General features: G+C 34.6%; 4 protein-coding genes across 4 annotated transcripts; 2 read left to right on the forward strand and 2 right to left on the reverse strand.

Annotated features, from left to right (window-relative positions):
* Positions 1–127: 127 nt before the first annotated feature.
* On the reverse strand, positions 128–11063 carry mute (gon-4 like protein muscle wasted). Its single transcript, XM_075312905.1, has 13 exons — positions 10787–11063; positions 10417–10564; positions 10078–10362; positions 9683–10013; positions 9550–9621; positions 5229–6324; positions 4821–5166; positions 4633–4764; positions 2420–3767; positions 2230–2363; positions 1838–2166; positions 1640–1778; positions 128–1571 (listed from the first exon to the last, which is right to left on the reverse strand). Exons 1-13 carry the CDS (start codon positions 10903–10905, stop codon positions 267–269), a joined length of 5784 nt encoding a protein of 1927 aa, XP_075169020.1. The 5' UTR covers positions 10906–11063; the 3' UTR covers positions 128–266.
* Ufm1 (Ubiquitin-fold modifier 1) lies at positions 3916–4558 on the forward strand. Its single transcript, XM_075312908.1, has 2 exons — positions 3916–4079; positions 4144–4558. Exon 2 carries the CDS (start codon positions 4200–4202, stop codon positions 4458–4460), a length of 261 nt encoding a protein of 86 aa, XP_075169023.1. The 5' UTR covers positions 3916–4079; positions 4144–4199; the 3' UTR covers positions 4461–4558.
* LOC142241154 (uncharacterized) lies at positions 6407–9011 on the reverse strand. The gene is made up of 5 exons (XM_075312906.1): positions 8809–9011; positions 8598–8754; positions 7622–8541; positions 6866–7557; positions 6407–6793 (listed from the first exon to the last, which is right to left on the reverse strand). Exons 1-5 carry the CDS (start codon positions 8871–8873, stop codon positions 6522–6524), a joined length of 2106 nt encoding a protein of 701 aa, XP_075169021.1. The 5' UTR covers positions 8874–9011; the 3' UTR covers positions 6407–6521.
* Positions 11064–12016: 953 nt separating the features above from the next.
* On the forward strand, positions 12017–14304 carry LOC142238525 (CAAX prenyl protease 1 homolog). Its single transcript, XM_075310205.1, has 3 exons — positions 12017–12140; positions 12218–12349; positions 12831–14304. The coding sequence occupies exons 2-3, from the start codon at positions 12251–12253 to the stop codon at positions 14094–14096; spliced, it is 1365 nt and encodes a 454-aa protein (XP_075166320.1). The 5' UTR covers positions 12017–12140; positions 12218–12250; the 3' UTR covers positions 14097–14304.
* Positions 14305–16034: the final 1730 nt, after the last annotated feature.

Consider the following 16034-nt stretch of genomic DNA (forward strand, 5'->3'; position numbering starts at 1 on the left):
CTGCAGAAGAATAATAATTGAAAAATTATGGCACTTTCCTTTATTTGCGAGCAACACATTTGCAGTGAAAAGTATTCGCGAGCTTCGTTATCCTGTCTTTAAATGTTGCAATAGAAAAATACGTACATTTTTGGTAAAAACACAAATATTTACTTCAGAAACAAAAGTGAGTACTTATTGGGTAAAGTAAAAAACATAAAGAAAATAGGTTAAATATTTACATAACATGGTCTGTACATATGATGTAGACTTTAAATTTATGGGGTTTATTTTCCTTGAAGCTTAGACAGGAAATCCATGAGAAATAGATGTCTGGTCTTAATCTCAGCTAACGTTCTTAGCGGTAGTTTCTCAACAATGCGCTTATACAATTCTTCCCTGTTCGAAGAACCCAATTTCATTTCAATTAGAATTGCCTTATCCTCATCTCTGGTCCATGCTGTATTTAAGGGTAAACGGGTGGAGGAGATTTCATTTGATTTAGTGGGCTGTGTTACAAGGTTAGCCACTAGGTCTATTTTGCAATCTTCATCACTGTCAACTTTTGAAGAAGCCTTGGTTGTGGCACCGGCATCTTCGGAGTCTGTATCCATTTTTAACACTGGGAATGGACTACGCGTAATAGATGCATTTTCTGGCAAAAACTCCATATCATCGGAATTTTCTTGTTTAACGTAATCGGGATTATTTGGTACTGTCGGCGAAGAGCACGAGTTTGTGACCGAGCTTGTCTTTACGTTATGTTTTGACTTTGCTACTATGTGCACGTGTTCTTTTGAATCTGGAGTTTCGTCTATCAATTGATCATCCGCAGACGCCTCCACTAATGATTTAAGGCGTTTAGCACATTGTATGGCAGTGTTATTTTCGTGTATTACCACCATGGGCTGATTATAAGCACGCGCCGACCGGCCTGTGGTATTATTTAGTGGAGATTTCGTTTTCTTGCTAGGTGATTTACGTTTTTCACGAACGCTTTGTCCTCCTAGACCGGATGAACTCGATATCGTACCACTTGAATGAGGGTGGCCTGAATTTTTACGTGGCGAGGTTTTTCCAGCTCCCGAAGCGGTACCGCTGCCTGTTTCGTCAGTGAAATTCAATGAAACTTTCTTTGCATTAGGGTGATGACTTTGGAAATTGCTATTTAAATTAGGTGTACTTGTGGCATTGGATGAATAACAACCAGAGCCGTAGTACGAAGGATTCAGTCTCAAGGCATGTGCTTTTAGAGCATTTTCATCACATAATTCAATCAATGAACAACTGTCTTCTTCTTCCGCTGTTGTATCTATAACTAAAACTTTTGAAATGTCTTCTTCCTCGGATTTATCTGGGTCATCACTTATATCGTTGTTCAATGTTGTGGTAGTCACTGCCACCATTTCTGTGGTAGATTGCAAACATTTTTCTCCATGCTCCATTATGGCATGAACGCAGCCGCCGGTTTCTCTTGATTGGGCTATTGTAATTTGGGGATTTCGGCGATTTTCTTTAAAGGATGCTGCCATGAATGACAATTTAGCGGGCAATAACATTTTGGATCCATAGAATATTCGACCATTTATATACTGAGGAAAAGAAGGCAATAGAATTTTTGATTTTGTTTTTGTAATTCATTCGATAGGATCAAACCTACCCTTAGTTGGCATGCCGGTTGCGTTTGTGCCTCATTGGAAGGCGATTCCATTAAATCGGTTATGGTCTCCACATGCTCAACGGTGCGATTAGATTGTTGTTCTTTCACATTCAAAATGTGTTCTGGTGTAGAAAATAGCCTATAAAATGGATGGTTTTTCATTAATTATTTTCCAGAGATGAGATAGGGATTATTTACCTTTCTGGTGGAGAACTTTTGGGGAATTGTTGCATGAACCAATCTATTAGGAATTGATTTCCTTTTAATAAGGGGATTATCCTAGTTTCTATTTTTTTCATTGTCACATCGGGATCCTCGGAAAGTTCATTGAGACAGTTGTAGATTTTTCTTATTTGAGCGGGTTGTTTGTTAAAGTAAACGTTCAACTTATTTATGAATGTTGTCATATTTGTTATCATAAAATGCTCAAAGAACTTTCCAATTTCTGCCGCATCGGATGGGAGGAGAAATGTGAGAAACACCTGAGCCAGCTCTGGGTGATCAGGAAGAAAGAGTTTTTCCAAATTCTAAAACAAACAAGAAAAGTCAGTAAAATTTTGATATCATAATTTGCAGCTGATTTTACTTACATTATACAGGTCAGATACTTTGTCCTTTTTGGGATCAAATGATTTCAATATGGAGTTGAATTTTTTACAATCGTCGGCCCGGTTTGAAGATTTAAAGGCTTCTTCTACTTTCTCGTAAAAATTGAACGCATATACTGAAAATAACATGTGCTAAGAAATAATTTGGCATAGATATGTAATTTATTCTTACTGGCATCTTTACGATTAGCTTCGTCTGGAGTGTCTGGTAACAGCATGTGTCTGAAGCTTTCTTCTTGGCGGTTAATTTTTCTTGCCATTCTTTGGGAAGATGGACTACTTTCATCGTCAGCATGTGCGGTTCGTGAACGTTTTAAGCCACTAGGACTAGAACCAGAAGCAGCCGTTGTTGACGGACTGGAAGTGGTATTCTTGTTGCAAATCATTTTCAATGATTTTAAAAGATTTGTATATAGCTCTAAGGCTTTGAACTTATTATAGTACAGTTGAACCAAAGGCGAATGCTTATAACGAACTTTAAGTGTCTCCAAATGAAGGCCGTAGGCAGTTATTAAATCCTCACAACGTTGCTTGATTCTTCTCTTCTCTCGATATGCTATTGCTCTTTTGGACGTATTACTACTTAGTTTTCTGACATAGGCTAAGATGGCTATAGTTGGTCTCGACTTCTTTCTGGATTTGTTCTTCTTATTTGTCTTATTGTTATTAGCATTTGCAGTTTGTTTTGGGTTAGGATCTTCAACATCGGCAGTTACTCTAGTTTGTTGCTCCAAACAAGGTTTACCGATAATAGTAGAATCAGAAGATTGTGTTGTTGACACTTCTATAGTTGTGGTTGTCCGGGGAGATGACACGTTTTTCGTTGTTGATACTCTGGATGCCAGAGGAGAAGATGGACAGATATCATCTCCGCAAGTTGTAGCTATTTGTGGAGATGACTCGAGATTACTTTGTATTGATTCCGATTGTACTTGAGACTTCTGTAATTCAGAGGTTGCAGGAGGCTGTAAAACACGATGCAGTGTTTTTGTAGTCAGGTCAAAATTGTAAGTGACAACGGGAGTCTTTGCTGGAGATGCAATACCATTAACACTTATTCCCAAATTATCGATGGAAGTATTTAACGTCTCATTAATATTGGGTTCCAGGTAAGTATTGTTTGCATTAGACACTACATTCGCACTGTGATTGTTAGTTGTATTCGATACTGATGATGACGACGAAACGTTCAGTACATTGTTTGCTGAACCACCAAAGACGTAGTTCACATTAATGGTAACGTTGTGTGGAGGTCTTCGTTTCGACTTGGGAAGTTTTTCTCTCGATGCTTTACGCTTTTTGGCTTTTCTTGTGTGACAGTTATCACTAGATACTACTGATGCGCTATCTTCCGGTTCAGTTGCTTCAACAAAACAATCTTCCGTTGGTAAAGTTATATCTTCGCCCACAGCTTCACGAACGAATTCCAAATATGAGTCTCTAAATGCGTCTGATGCTTTTATTCTTGGATTGGTTACAACTTTACTATTCGTCTTCTTGGGTTTTGGTGGTTCGTTTTTCTAAATTTACGGAGTGCAAAATAAATAAAAGCAAATTACTCGTATTATTGTGAATTGCTGTCTGCAGTATGTCACAACTTTGACGTTTCAAATGTCAACAAGTTCAAATGACATATGTACAATGTTAAATCACAATAGCGCACTCTATAGATGAAACATACTCATATGGTGAACAACATTCATTGGGACAAGACTAATATTTACTATTTATTTTATAAATAAAAGTTTGCAACAATCTTAGTCAAACAGAGAGGTATCTCGCGAAGGCATTTAGTAATATAAGAATTTATCCTCAACCTAGCTTCAAGAAAAGTAAGTTATTTGAAAATACTTGGGGAAAAATACCTGTAAACTGACCACGTCACTAACATTTCAGGTGCTGACACCGAATATTTATAAATTGTTCGTAGCAATAAAACGCACATCTACAATATGTCAAAAGTAACTTTCAAAATTACATTAACATCAGATCCGAAACTACCCTTTAAAGTTTTAAGCGTGCCCGAGGGAACACCCTTTACTGCAGTATTGAAATTTGCTGCCGAGGAGTTTAAAGTTCCAGCGGCCACAAGTGCTATAATTACGGATGATGGTATTGGTATAAGTCCCCAACAAACCGCAGGCAATGTATTTCTAAAACATGGTTCAGAGTTACGTCTCATCCCAAGAGATCGTGTCGGAAACTATTATTAGGTTATTTATTACTTGTCCCCTTTAGAATTGGCTAATAAATGCATGCAAATTGTTTATAGTTCTTTTGTTAATAAAAACAAATTAATTAAGCCCAATAAGGCATCTTCTATTGAAAATTGTCTAACTATGTACCGATATGTTAAATTATCTAAAAAGTAAATTATACACGTACCTTTTGCAAATAGGTTTGAAAAACAAGTGGTAATTCGTCATATCGGTCCTTCGGCGGTAATACTGTATTATTCTCAAATCCTATAATGGGAGTATACTCCACAGGAGGAGCTTTGTTGTGTTCAAAATAATACTAGACAACGAAAGAAATTAAATAAAAGAGAGAATTATTCTATTCCTTTGCCTTACCTTTATGGGATTATAATAGTCAACATCCTTTAAATGCATCATATGGGCCCAAACACGACGATGTTGTTTACCACTTAGTGTGTCTTTTGTTAATCTTTTACAAGCCATTCTTAAAGGAGTTGATTTATTGGGTATTCTCTCCTTCCTTTCGTTTATAATACGCACATGCTTCTCTAAACCCATTGCTATTAAGTAGGACTCAACAGGAGAGAAGGCTTCATAGCTGGTTACTTTGGAAGAGAAAGGCATACGCGGTAAATACTCGGGATACATAAAAACATCAGAGTTCAAGAAGCATTCCAACATTCGTGGATGAAAACGGGGAATTTGTCGAGTATTATGATTTCTAAAGACAAAAATTTATTAATTAAAAATACGCTAGAGTGAACTTGGAGTTTGTGAACTTACGTCAGTTCCACTTCTCTATTTAGATATTGCATTAGCTCCTTATTTTCTTCGGTATCCTGATTTAGTTCATGTTGCCATTCATTTACCAGTTCCACGGCCTTTTCCAAGTTCCAGATTTTGAAATTGGCATTGTGTTTTGATTTCGTTTGTAACTCCAAGAGCATATCTTTTGGCTTCTTGGCCAAGCGCCAAAGTTCTGGATGACAATACGTTTGTACAAATGTTTGAGTTAGTGTTTGTACATGGATTCTAAGTTGTTGCTGAAATAAATCGTATTGATATTTGGAAAATCCTTTCAAGTTATCTGAATTTGACAAATCATATTCTGAGGTAGTACTGGACACTTGATTCACTTGTGCATGTTTTAAGGTCTCAAACTGTTCTTTATACTCCGCTATGATGTGACGTTTCACTGAGATATATTCACCGCAGTAATTAGTCTCGTAGGGAACAGTGTAACGAGTGGCAAATACTTTGGCCTTAGGATTTGGTGGGGCTGGAGGTTTCGTCACTTGTTTTATGGGTGAAGTTTCAATTATGTTATCCCCCGATGAAATGATTTTTGCCAACTGATAGCAATTTGGCTGACCTGGTATTGGTACAGCTATGAGATCAACTTGATTATTTATATTGGAAGCGGGAATAGCCACGGTGCCACAAGGAGTAAATGTTTCATCCGAATTTGGAGCTGCTAATGGAATTATTGTCATTTGTTCTGCACTCTCCGCATTGTGTACAGCCTGAGTAACATTATGCGAGGAAGGCGTAGACATTACATCAGGATGAAAAGAGAAATTATTTTGTTGAGTGACATTTATAGATGGTGTTATGCTACAGGCTTGAGTCTGGGATTCTCTAAGGGCTTCTTGATCCAAATTCAATTGGCGATTGACATCTGGATTATCTTCCAATTTGTCAAATGAGGTATTGGGTGTATTCAGCTCTTCATCTTGGCATCCTAATACGAATTTTCTGGGAGTTTCCACCTCTATGCTTTCAAAAGAAATACCCTCATTTAAATTACTCAGTAATTCAGCCATGAGTTCGGCAATTTCTTTTTTGGAAATATTAACGTCCCTAAGTTCTTCAGCATCGACTGTAAAAAGATATGAAATAGACATAAATCGTAAAAGTTGGAATATTATTTTTTAATATTTTTTGAATGTTGAAGACAAGTGTTACGAGTATTTGTTTATATATATTTATTAAAAACATAAATATAATTTTTATGAACATTTATAAAAAATAAGATTAAATACAATTCAATTTTGTACGCTATGTTTCTATTAATAATTAAACTATATCCTTGCTGCCATAGTAGTAATTGAAGAAAAGTGAATTTTCAAACAATTCATTCGACACTAAGCGTGAACTTTTCTCTAAGATTTTTTCAACGGGGAACATGCGGAGCACGGAAGAAGGTGATGGTATACAGGTGTTAAAACGATAAAACATTCGTCTTAGTGTTGGATACTTTAAAAGAGATAGGAGTGTACAATCTGCATCTGCAAGATATGTATCAATTTCTAGTCTCAAAGTATGCGGTAGATTCGTGTCTTCACTAACTAAAAAGCACAAGAAAAATGCTAAAATTAATAGAAAACAATTATTTATGTTTGATTTTAATTAAAGCATACCAGTCTCTGTATTATCTCCAAAATCGAAAAATTCAGAACTTTGTGTTGAATATACCTTCGACATATGACCATTAAGGGCATATGGATTGTTTATATCGGGCTTTTGATCTTCCAATTGATGATGGTAATCCTTGCCATGCTTCAGCAACACATTTCTTGGTTGGAAACTTAGGCAATTCATGTTATCCTTTAATCCCATGAGGAAACGAGTTTTAACTGGAGGGTATGTTAGGGCGGCCAAAATAGCCTCCGATTTGTTATCACTCAAGTCATAGTAGTCCTTAAATTCTTTTAGCAGTTCCTCCTTTAGCAGAGCTAGTGTTTCTTGTAAAAGTATTAGCTTATTGTTATTATGCAAACGAGTCAATTTCCATTTTAATGTAACGAGTGTGGGCAAAACGCAACCATAATAGTGATTTTGCGGAAGATCTAAGAATAAAAATGCAGCGTTAAGTGGTTCGAATATATCCAGCAATTCTTCCAAGTACGCTATCTCCTGTGAGCTAAAACTGGGTTTGTCCAAATAATGGCATATTTGTTCAAGTTTGTCTTTATTTGCAATGATGTGTTTTATCGACTCGTATATGGATGAAAAAGAAAACATTTGGGGTCTCACTAAAGGTTCATTAAGGATAGTATCGAAAGTGGCTTTAAACTCTTTAGATTCGAAATTGCCCCATATGCTGCAACATCTGTCAAAGAATATTCGAATATGTTATGTTATGGAAATAAAAAAGATAAAAACAACCAACTTACTTATCCATAACCGACGCATGAATAACTTTGAGATTATCATTCAGTTTAGATACAAAATTTCGTCCCCATATCTTGTTTAGTTTCAAAATGTCCAATTGTATTGTATTTTCGTTATTTGGTGAAAGGAACTTCAGATTACCTGCCATTGCTTCCAGCAGACTGTTGTCCTTTCCAACAAGAGATTCCTTTGACAAACCAAATAACAGAAACTCCTCAGTAAAATTTTGTATGTTGTGCGCAGGTGTAGCTGTGACAGCGGCAGATGCAAGTCCGAATCTTGCGAAGATGTTTGCTTGTACTTCCTTAAAGTCATCATGAACAAATGATCGTTTGCACGTTATAAAAGCAGTTTGCCTTTGGAAGTGATCGTCTATCCAATGACATGATATTGCTATGTAAGTGGCGTCTTTATAAGACCAAAGATCAAAGGTATTGCACATGAATATTCGGGTCATATTAAACATGTGACATAATTCTTGTTTTTTGAATTCACTGGCATTGTAAACATATCTTTCGTAATAATCTGCGTTTCGTATTTGAAGAGAAGAATCGACGAATTCAAAAAGTTTCAAAAAATTCGGATTTTCAACAACATCAAAGCTTTGATTCGTAGCTAATAAAAATTGCAAAACCTTTTGGTCGAACTTTTCTTGCTTTTCATTACTTTGTGCAACATTTACGTTTGCCATCGGAGAGTATGGGCTATATCTTTGTTGATATATTTTTTTCGATACTCTACCAAACGAGAGACCATTGTCTGTCTTATGTTTGAGGAATTCATGATAGACTTCTGGATGTTTATTCTTCAGATGGCAAATGAAATTGGAACTAACTTTTAGGGATCCCTTAATTTTTACTCCACACGTGTGACATGTACAAACTATGCCCGTATGCTCCTTTTGATGTTCCGTGTGCGCAGTCTGCAACCAAAAAAAATTAGTATCAACCAAAAATGTTACTACTTCATTCGACATACAGTGTGGTCTATATAGAAGTATTTTCCTGAACAAAATAAAAGCCTGTTTCCGTGACGTAGATATATTGAAGATGGACTTCCATCTGACGTTTTTATGGGTGTTAATTCTCCTACTTGGCTATCATACGGTTCCTCATCCTGCTGGTAGCTGCTACTACTACAAGTGACAACATTGATTAATTGCGGGTTTATAAAATTGTTGTATACTTACAAATTACTATCTTCGCATTCATATTTCACATGGAATGATGATGATGTATCTTCATTTGTACACATTATGAGAAAGGACACTGTACAATATATAAATTTTACGAAATAAACCAACTGTGCATTGGTTAATACACAATTTTCGGAACTTTAGTAGGACAATTATAAATTAACTTGTTCTTGGTGTTAATTAATTGCCAGACACCTATTGTGAATGGTCGCAGCAATTCAACCAAGAAGCACAATAATAATAAACACAAAAGCTAGAGTTGCCATTACTATCAATACAATGACTTGGAAATTCACAGTGGATAGACAAATAAAACGAAACTCACAATGAAGTCAATTAGATTAGAGGCTTTTTTATTGCCGCCGAATATTTATATGATATATTTATATTCGGCTTGATTTTGTATCAAGAGTATGTCTTTTCACGAAGAAAAGGACAAAAATAAATATTTCGTATCAAAAATGTTTATCCTAGCGCACTCAGAAAAATTTGTATTATTATTAATTATTTTTTTTTATGAAACTAGGAACTATGTTTAACACTTCACATAAAAACGTATTTATTTGTTAAATTAGCTCACAAATGAACACTTAGAAATTAATTTAACGCAACATTTAGTATTTCATAATAAAATCTTGCAATCATATTATTTTTTTCAGAAATACTAATGCCGATTATCCAACATACGCATTAAGGTTAAGCCGTTTGTATGACTAATAAAAAATGATAACATACCTTTTTCCTTTTCTGCAGCTATATATTCCGGATCATTAATGGGATCATCGTCATCTCCAACTACGCTAGAATCTATAAAAAAAACATATTTGTTATAACAGATACAAAATAATTATACCTTTGGAGGCCTTACTAAGTGGCTTTAAAAAGTCTGTTAAAAATTGATTCCATTCTTCATCAATCCCCTGATTGTCAGGTTCGAATCCATCAAAAATTTCAACATCTGGAGGAATAAACTCCGACTCAATATCCTCAATTGTGGTTTGTTGCAGGCACAATTTGGAACGAGTTCTTGTTGCAATGCGCAACTCTTCTTGGTTTTCTTTTTTCTTGAGGAGAGGTACCTTAAAACAGCCATCTTCAGTAAGTTTAACTGGTGAATCATCTGTGGGTAAAATTGGCGTCTGAGGTGTCCGTGGATTTGAGTCAAGGTCAGATGCAGTGGTATTGGGATCGTCATCAGACTGTAATAGAAACGAATTATTGCATCAGAATATTGAAATTTAACTTAGCAATAAAAATATTTACCACAAAGTCTTCTTCTTTAAATGTATACTCTTCATCTTCTTCGTCTGAATTCAGTTCTTCTGTTATAAGCGTGGCAATTTCTGTAGGCTGTGCCCCCAGAAGTTTTGGTAAAGAAATAACAGGCTGTTTGTTAAGTTCTTTTGCCTTGGAACGAGTTAATTTTGGTATAGATGGGGTATCTGTTATCAATATTGCCGTTTGATCCGCCTCGGATTTTTCCTTAGCCAACTCATGTTCAGCCTTTAGTGTTACTAAGGCCAATATATGCTCATTTTTTACAAATTTCTGAAAGAAATATTTTTTACCTATTGCTAATTGTTAAGGAATATTGACATATACCTGCAATAATTTCATCATTTCTTCATGTGACAATGAATTTTTGCGCGCTACTTTACGGAGCCTTGTCTCCAAAGCTACCGCATCTTCAAGGTCGCAGTCATCAAACTCCGATTCCAAGTCACTGAATCTTAATATCTCACAGCGTTTCCTAAAAAACAAGAACATCTTTAAATTAAATAAATTCGCGGGCTATTCAGTTTTTAGAAAATAGCAACAAAACACATGTCAATCACAATAGCTCGACAAGAGTGCAAAAACGTAAACACCTAATATAGCTGCTCTAAATTCCTTCACAAAAGAAGAAAAGGAATATTCACCCAAAATAATTTACAGAAATTATTTATGTTATTTGCTATTGGTATCATTCTACCTTTTCCTGGATTTACTCGAACTAGTACTAGATCCACTAGTATTAAGGCGACTATTATCACCACTCTCTTCAGAAGCCTGCTTCTCGACAGCAGACTTTTTTTGGGCCGAATTACGCATTTTGTACTCCACTATTTTCCATGCAAAATGTCATATATTATTAATGTAACTGCTCGTTTTTTATTTCATGGAATTGACACAAGTTTTAGTAAAATTTCACACATTTTATTTCTTGCACAAAAAAGATGCTGTTGTTTTGAGTAGCTTTACCAGCTGGTATTGACAGAGTTGCCAAGTGTTTAATAAATATAGTGGATTGTATGAAATCGAAGTTTGAAAATGTTCTTAGTAGTGTTGTATTTGGGTTTATTTTTTAAATAATGCTACGAATCTAACTTGTTTTGCCGTAGTTTTTATTATAATACTATTTAATATTCATATTTATACTTAATTCGAAATGCAATTTTTTCATTCAGTTAGGAGTCGATATAATCGATAACGATAACGACACAACACGTTGCGGCGACAAATCCGATTGTATAAGGTCGTGTTCGGCTGTCGGGGGGACGTGTTGGCATAAAATCAAAACAACTTTGATTTTTTCTGGTTGGGTGGTACAAATCATTGAGTGTAAGGGGATGTTCGACAAACATTATCAAAGACAAATTTATTTTTACATTAAAAACAGGCATTTATGCAATGAAATTAATGATGGATCGCCAATTCTGGTTGAAAATTAAAGAAACATATAGATCTAAACCAGTATTGTGGCAAAAACGTGGAAAAATTCCACTTCCAATCAATGGGAAACCAGGCGACAGGTATTTTGAAATTCAAGTAATTTGTAATATATTAAATGTCGATTACTTCATGAATCATTGTTTTGACACATATACCAGGATTTTTTTATTATCTTCTTCCAGTTTTTCAGTAAAAAATGGTTTCACCCATAAATCTTCGTACAACTTCATAGTTTGTTTATGCTTCTTTTTATTTTTTCATGCTGTCATCACATTTGTTCGTGCAGTGTAATACCTCATTCACATTACACTTCCAAAATCTACGTTAACTAGATTTCAACTGTCATTTGCCTTATAAAAAAGGGATTTCAAATCTACTTTTAGTAGATTTCGAGCCTAATGTGAATGAGCTATAAGGGCAAAACTTGAACGAACACACAACAAATAGACGAACCTCTGTCGGAGTGTTTATCCGACCGTCTAAGGTCCGCTTAAGTTTTTATCGATAGCGATGACAGCGCTATCGATTGTCATATAAACAGAGTTGCTTAATAAAGACACAAACTTTGATTCCTTAGTTTTGTCAATTCCAAAATAATTTACTTATTTGCCAAGGTAAAATGATCGTATGAATTTATGTTAACATTTCGTACATATATACAATAATACGTATTTGTTTTTTTTTTCGTTAGGTTTGACAAATAATCAAAAAAAAAACGACCTTAATGATGGGAGAGTATAAGGAAGCCGACATTATCTTGTTTGGGATATTGGGTCTCACATTGGTGAAAAACATCTTTGAAATTTATATATCGTTGCGTCAGGTGAGATAAAAAATGAAATCATTGCTTCACAGCTTCAATCAGGTGTGGTTATGGCCAACACAATTATATTTTATTTAGTGAGGTTAATGGTGAATCAGTTCGTTCACAAAAGCCGGCCCAACATATGGGTTCTAGAGCCTTGGATAGAGAACGTAAATGTCGTTAGGAAGGTACCAATTTTATCTTCGCAAAAAGAATTTGTCTTTTTGGGTTCTGTCGTTTGGATGTCTCATATTATTTTCATGCGAAAAAAGTTATTTCACCTTTTGAAAATATTCTACCGGCAAATTTTACAATGGCAAAATTAATCTTCAATAAATTAATTCATATTTCAATTTAGAGAGTTTCTTTTTGAAACTCTTTCATAAAAGAAAATAATTGTTTTTATAAATTTACAATGATGCACAGATTCGCTATTTAACAATAGCGAGTTCATTTTCGTGTTGACGTTATACCTTAATTTCTCCATTTTCTCTTACAGGTTAAAGTCTACAAAACTGCCAAAAAAGTTCCTGCAGAATTACGAGATCACATGAGCGATGAGACCTTCAATAAAGCACGAGTGTACGGTTTGGATCGTGAGCAATTTGGAATTTTCAAAAGTTTCCTTCTCGATGTCATAGTAATTCCATTGGAATTGTACTTTGGCGTTATCTCCTTTTTCTGGCAAGCATCATTGAACATTGTGCAAAATTTCAATTTTGACGTTAACAATGAAATCCTAGTAAGCTCTGTGTTCGTTGTCATCATAGGCCTATTTGGTTACGTAAAGGAATTGGCCTTTAAAATTTATGGTACATTTGTTTTGGAAGAAAGGCATGGCTTCAACAAGCAAACTCCAGGCTTCTTTGTATGGGACCAAATCAAAGGATTGATAGTGAGTAACATTTTAACTGTCCTCCTTTCGGCTGCTATTGTTTTCATTGTACAATGGGGTGGAGAATATTTCTTTATCTACTTGTGGGCATTTGCTGGCATCATATCCTTAGTACTACTGACCATTTACCCCATATTTATTGCTCCATTATTCGACAAATACACACCCTTGGAAGATGGAGAATTGAGAACTTCAATTGAGAAACTGGCTGCATCTTTGAAATTTCCTCTTACCAAGTTATATGTGGTCGAAGGTTCCAAAAGATCATCACATAGTAATGCCTATTTCTATGGTCTCTGGAACTCTAAGCGTATTGTTTTGTTCGATACTCTCTTATTGAATAAGGGTAAAAGCGATGATGCGGAAATAAAGGAAGAAGACAAAGGCAAGGGATGTACCAATGAGGAAGTGGTAGCTGTTCTTGGCCATGAGTTGGGCCATTGGAAGCTTGGTCATGTAACTAAGAATATAGTCATCATGCAAATAAACCTTTTGCTTATATTTTTCGTTTTCAATTATTGCTTCAAATATGCCCCATTTTATGAAGCCTTGGGCTTTGTTCCCGGCACCCGGCCCATTTTAGTGGGACTCTTTATTGTCTTGACATATGTTATGGCCCCTTATAATGCCATATTGGAATATGCCATGACAATGTTATCGAGACGCTTCGAATATCAAGCCGATGAATTTGCACAAAAATTGGGTTACGCCAAGTTACTGCAAAAAGCTTTAATAAAATTGAATTTGGACAATTTAGGATTTCCCGTACACGATTGGTTGTATTCATCATGGAATCATTCTCATCCTACACTATTACAACGTATGCATAGGCTAAAGGAATTGGAAGCCAAAGACAAGAAAAGCAACTAGACCCTGTGTAGAAGAGGATGTGCTATGTTGCTTCTTGAGAAACTCTTTACGACACCACATGAAACGTAAACCATTGATACGTATTTTAAGACAAAATTCATTTTATTGTGTAAACACATATTTTTATACGTTTGATTATTTAAAAATCATAGACATTTATATGTACTATATTTTGTTGATATCAATAAAAGAAATTCCATTCAAATAATTCCACTTTAGTCAATGGACCTCTAAAAAAAACTAAGACAAAAAGATTTTTTATTCTTCTATTCCAGCATGGCGGACGTTGTTTATTTTGATTATATAGAGAAAGTGGCAATCGTTATATAAAGATAATCCATGCTATTTTTATCATGGACAAAACCTGGAACTGCATAAAATTCCTAGACAATTTTTTACGTTCTAGAATCTTTGGGAGGCCATGTTTAACGTATTGTAGAAATGTTTTTCTCATGGATCCAATGAAAGGTAAAATGTCTTTATTTAATGAAAGAGATTTATTTTCATGTATATATAAACAGAGTACGTAAGTGTATGTACGTTAAATATGCAAACATATGAGGTTTTCCAGGGTAATGGACTATTTTCTGGTAGATGTATGAGGATGCAGTGTTGACATTAGTGAAAGTAATTTTCTTAAAATTTTTAAGAAAATTGCAAACAATATTGCATAGATGGTCTGATAAGTACTTAACCTAAAAAAGTTATAGGTTTTTTATCACTTTAAAACTAACCCCTTTTAAGTGGACACTTCTCAAATCAAACGGTGGGTATCCACTTCTGGGAAGATTTACTCTAGATGTACGTAGATGTACTATAGATATATAAGAATTAAGCATTTTTTGACAGCAAATTCTTTTTCTAAACAGTGTTTATGCTAACAACAAATTTCTTGATTTGTTATCCCATTACTTAAATTTATTATGAATTGTTCCCATAATCATGTAGGACATTTGTTTGCATTTTAACGTAAATATCAATTGCTACATTTTTAATGGAAATCCCCATAGGTATCCTTATTTTATTACACAAATATACTAATATTAATTGAATGACGAGAATTTCTTCTTATCACATAAAAGAAAAGACAAAAGGAAAAATACCTGTAGGTGTATCTACGAGTATGTCGGTATACGCATAATAAATGATTTATGCTCCATTCAATGTAATTGATTGATTTCTTCTTAACGAATATTTATACATATAGTACACACACATTTTATTTGTGAAAAAAAAAGATTTGCTGTTGTAGAGACATAAACAAAATTAATATGTGATAATGTGGACAAATGAAGGTATAATAATGGTAATGATTTCGGCAAAAAGTCAAATTTGAAAGCTTTTTTAATAAATGAGAAGCAATCCATAATTATAGTTGTAAGAAACAGCTATTACATTAATAGAAATGGATGGATTTTTTATATACAATTTGGGACAAAGGGAAGATTTTAGACGAATGTATTAGTCATAGAAAATCCAATAATTTTTCAAGCAAGTCCTTGAAGTAAAAAATTTAATTATATCTCATATTCAAGAGGGAAATCGAACATAGAAAATTTGTTACAACACACAAAATAATTGCTACTAGATGAAATGCCAAGCAAATCTGCCAAAAAAAGGAAGCCCGTTTTAGAACAGATATAAAAATAACCAAAAATAAAAAATAATAAGGTCGTACAAAATTTAACAACTAAATTAACTGGACAGCGTTGGCCGATTTAAATTTTAATTCTAGAGATTTTGTAGAAGTAAAAAATTGTCTCCTTTATATAGCTTCCAGCAAATGTGAAGTAGTTGAGATGGTAACACAAATTTTGGCCTACATAGGGGTGAAGGGTATAATATAGCGGCCCCGCCCGACTTTAGACTTTACTTACTTGTTTATGTTTAAAAAAATTCCCTAAATCATATTTAGTTAGTTAGGTTAGTTTATGTGGC

Source organism: Haematobia irritans, chromosome 5 (genome assembly GCF_050003625.1).
Source record: "Haematobia irritans isolate KBUSLIRL chromosome 5, ASM5000362v1, whole genome shotgun sequence".
NCBI classification, from domain to species: Eukaryota; Metazoa; Arthropoda; class Insecta; order Diptera; family Muscidae; genus Haematobia; species Haematobia irritans.

What these genes read in the sequence shown, in the direction of transcription:
- Ufm1 (XM_075312908.1), top strand. Translation starts at nt 4,200, where the DNA reads ATGTCAAAAGTAACTTTCAAAATTACATTAACATCAGATCCGAAACTA.
- LOC142241154 (XM_075312906.1), bottom strand. Translation starts at nt 8,873, where the DNA reads ATGTGTACAAATGAAGATACATCATCATCATTCCATGTGAAATATGAA. An exon ending in GAATGCGAAGATAGTAATTT is followed by an intron (nt 8,755 to 8,808) that starts GTAAGTATACAA and finishes TGTCACTTGTAG; the next exon opens with TAGTAGCAGCTACCAGCAGG. An exon ending in ACTTCTATATAGACCACACT is followed by an intron (nt 8,542 to 8,597) that starts GTATGTCGAATG and finishes TTTTGGTTGCAG; the next exon opens with ACTGCGCACACGGAACATCA.
- mute (XM_075312905.1), bottom strand. Translation starts at nt 10,905, where the DNA reads ATGCGTAATTCGGCCCAAAAAAAGTCTGCTGTCGAGAAGCAGGCTTCT. An exon ending in TCGAGTAAATCCAGGAAAAG is followed by an intron (nt 10,565 to 10,786) that starts GTAGAATGATAC and finishes CTTGTTTTTTAG; the next exon opens with GAAACGCTGTGAGATATTAA. An exon ending in TTCAAACCTATTTGCAAAAG is followed by an intron (nt 3,768 to 4,632) that starts GTACGTGTATAA and finishes CCGTAAATTTAG; the next exon opens with AAAAACGAACCACCAAAACC.
- LOC142238525 (XM_075310205.1), top strand. Translation starts at nt 12,251, where the DNA reads ATGATGGGAGAGTATAAGGAAGCCGACATTATCTTGTTTGGGATATTG. An exon ending in TTTATATATCGTTGCGTCAG is followed by an intron (nt 12,350 to 12,830) that starts GTGAGATAAAAA and finishes TTTCTCTTACAG; the next exon opens with GTTAAAGTCTACAAAACTGC.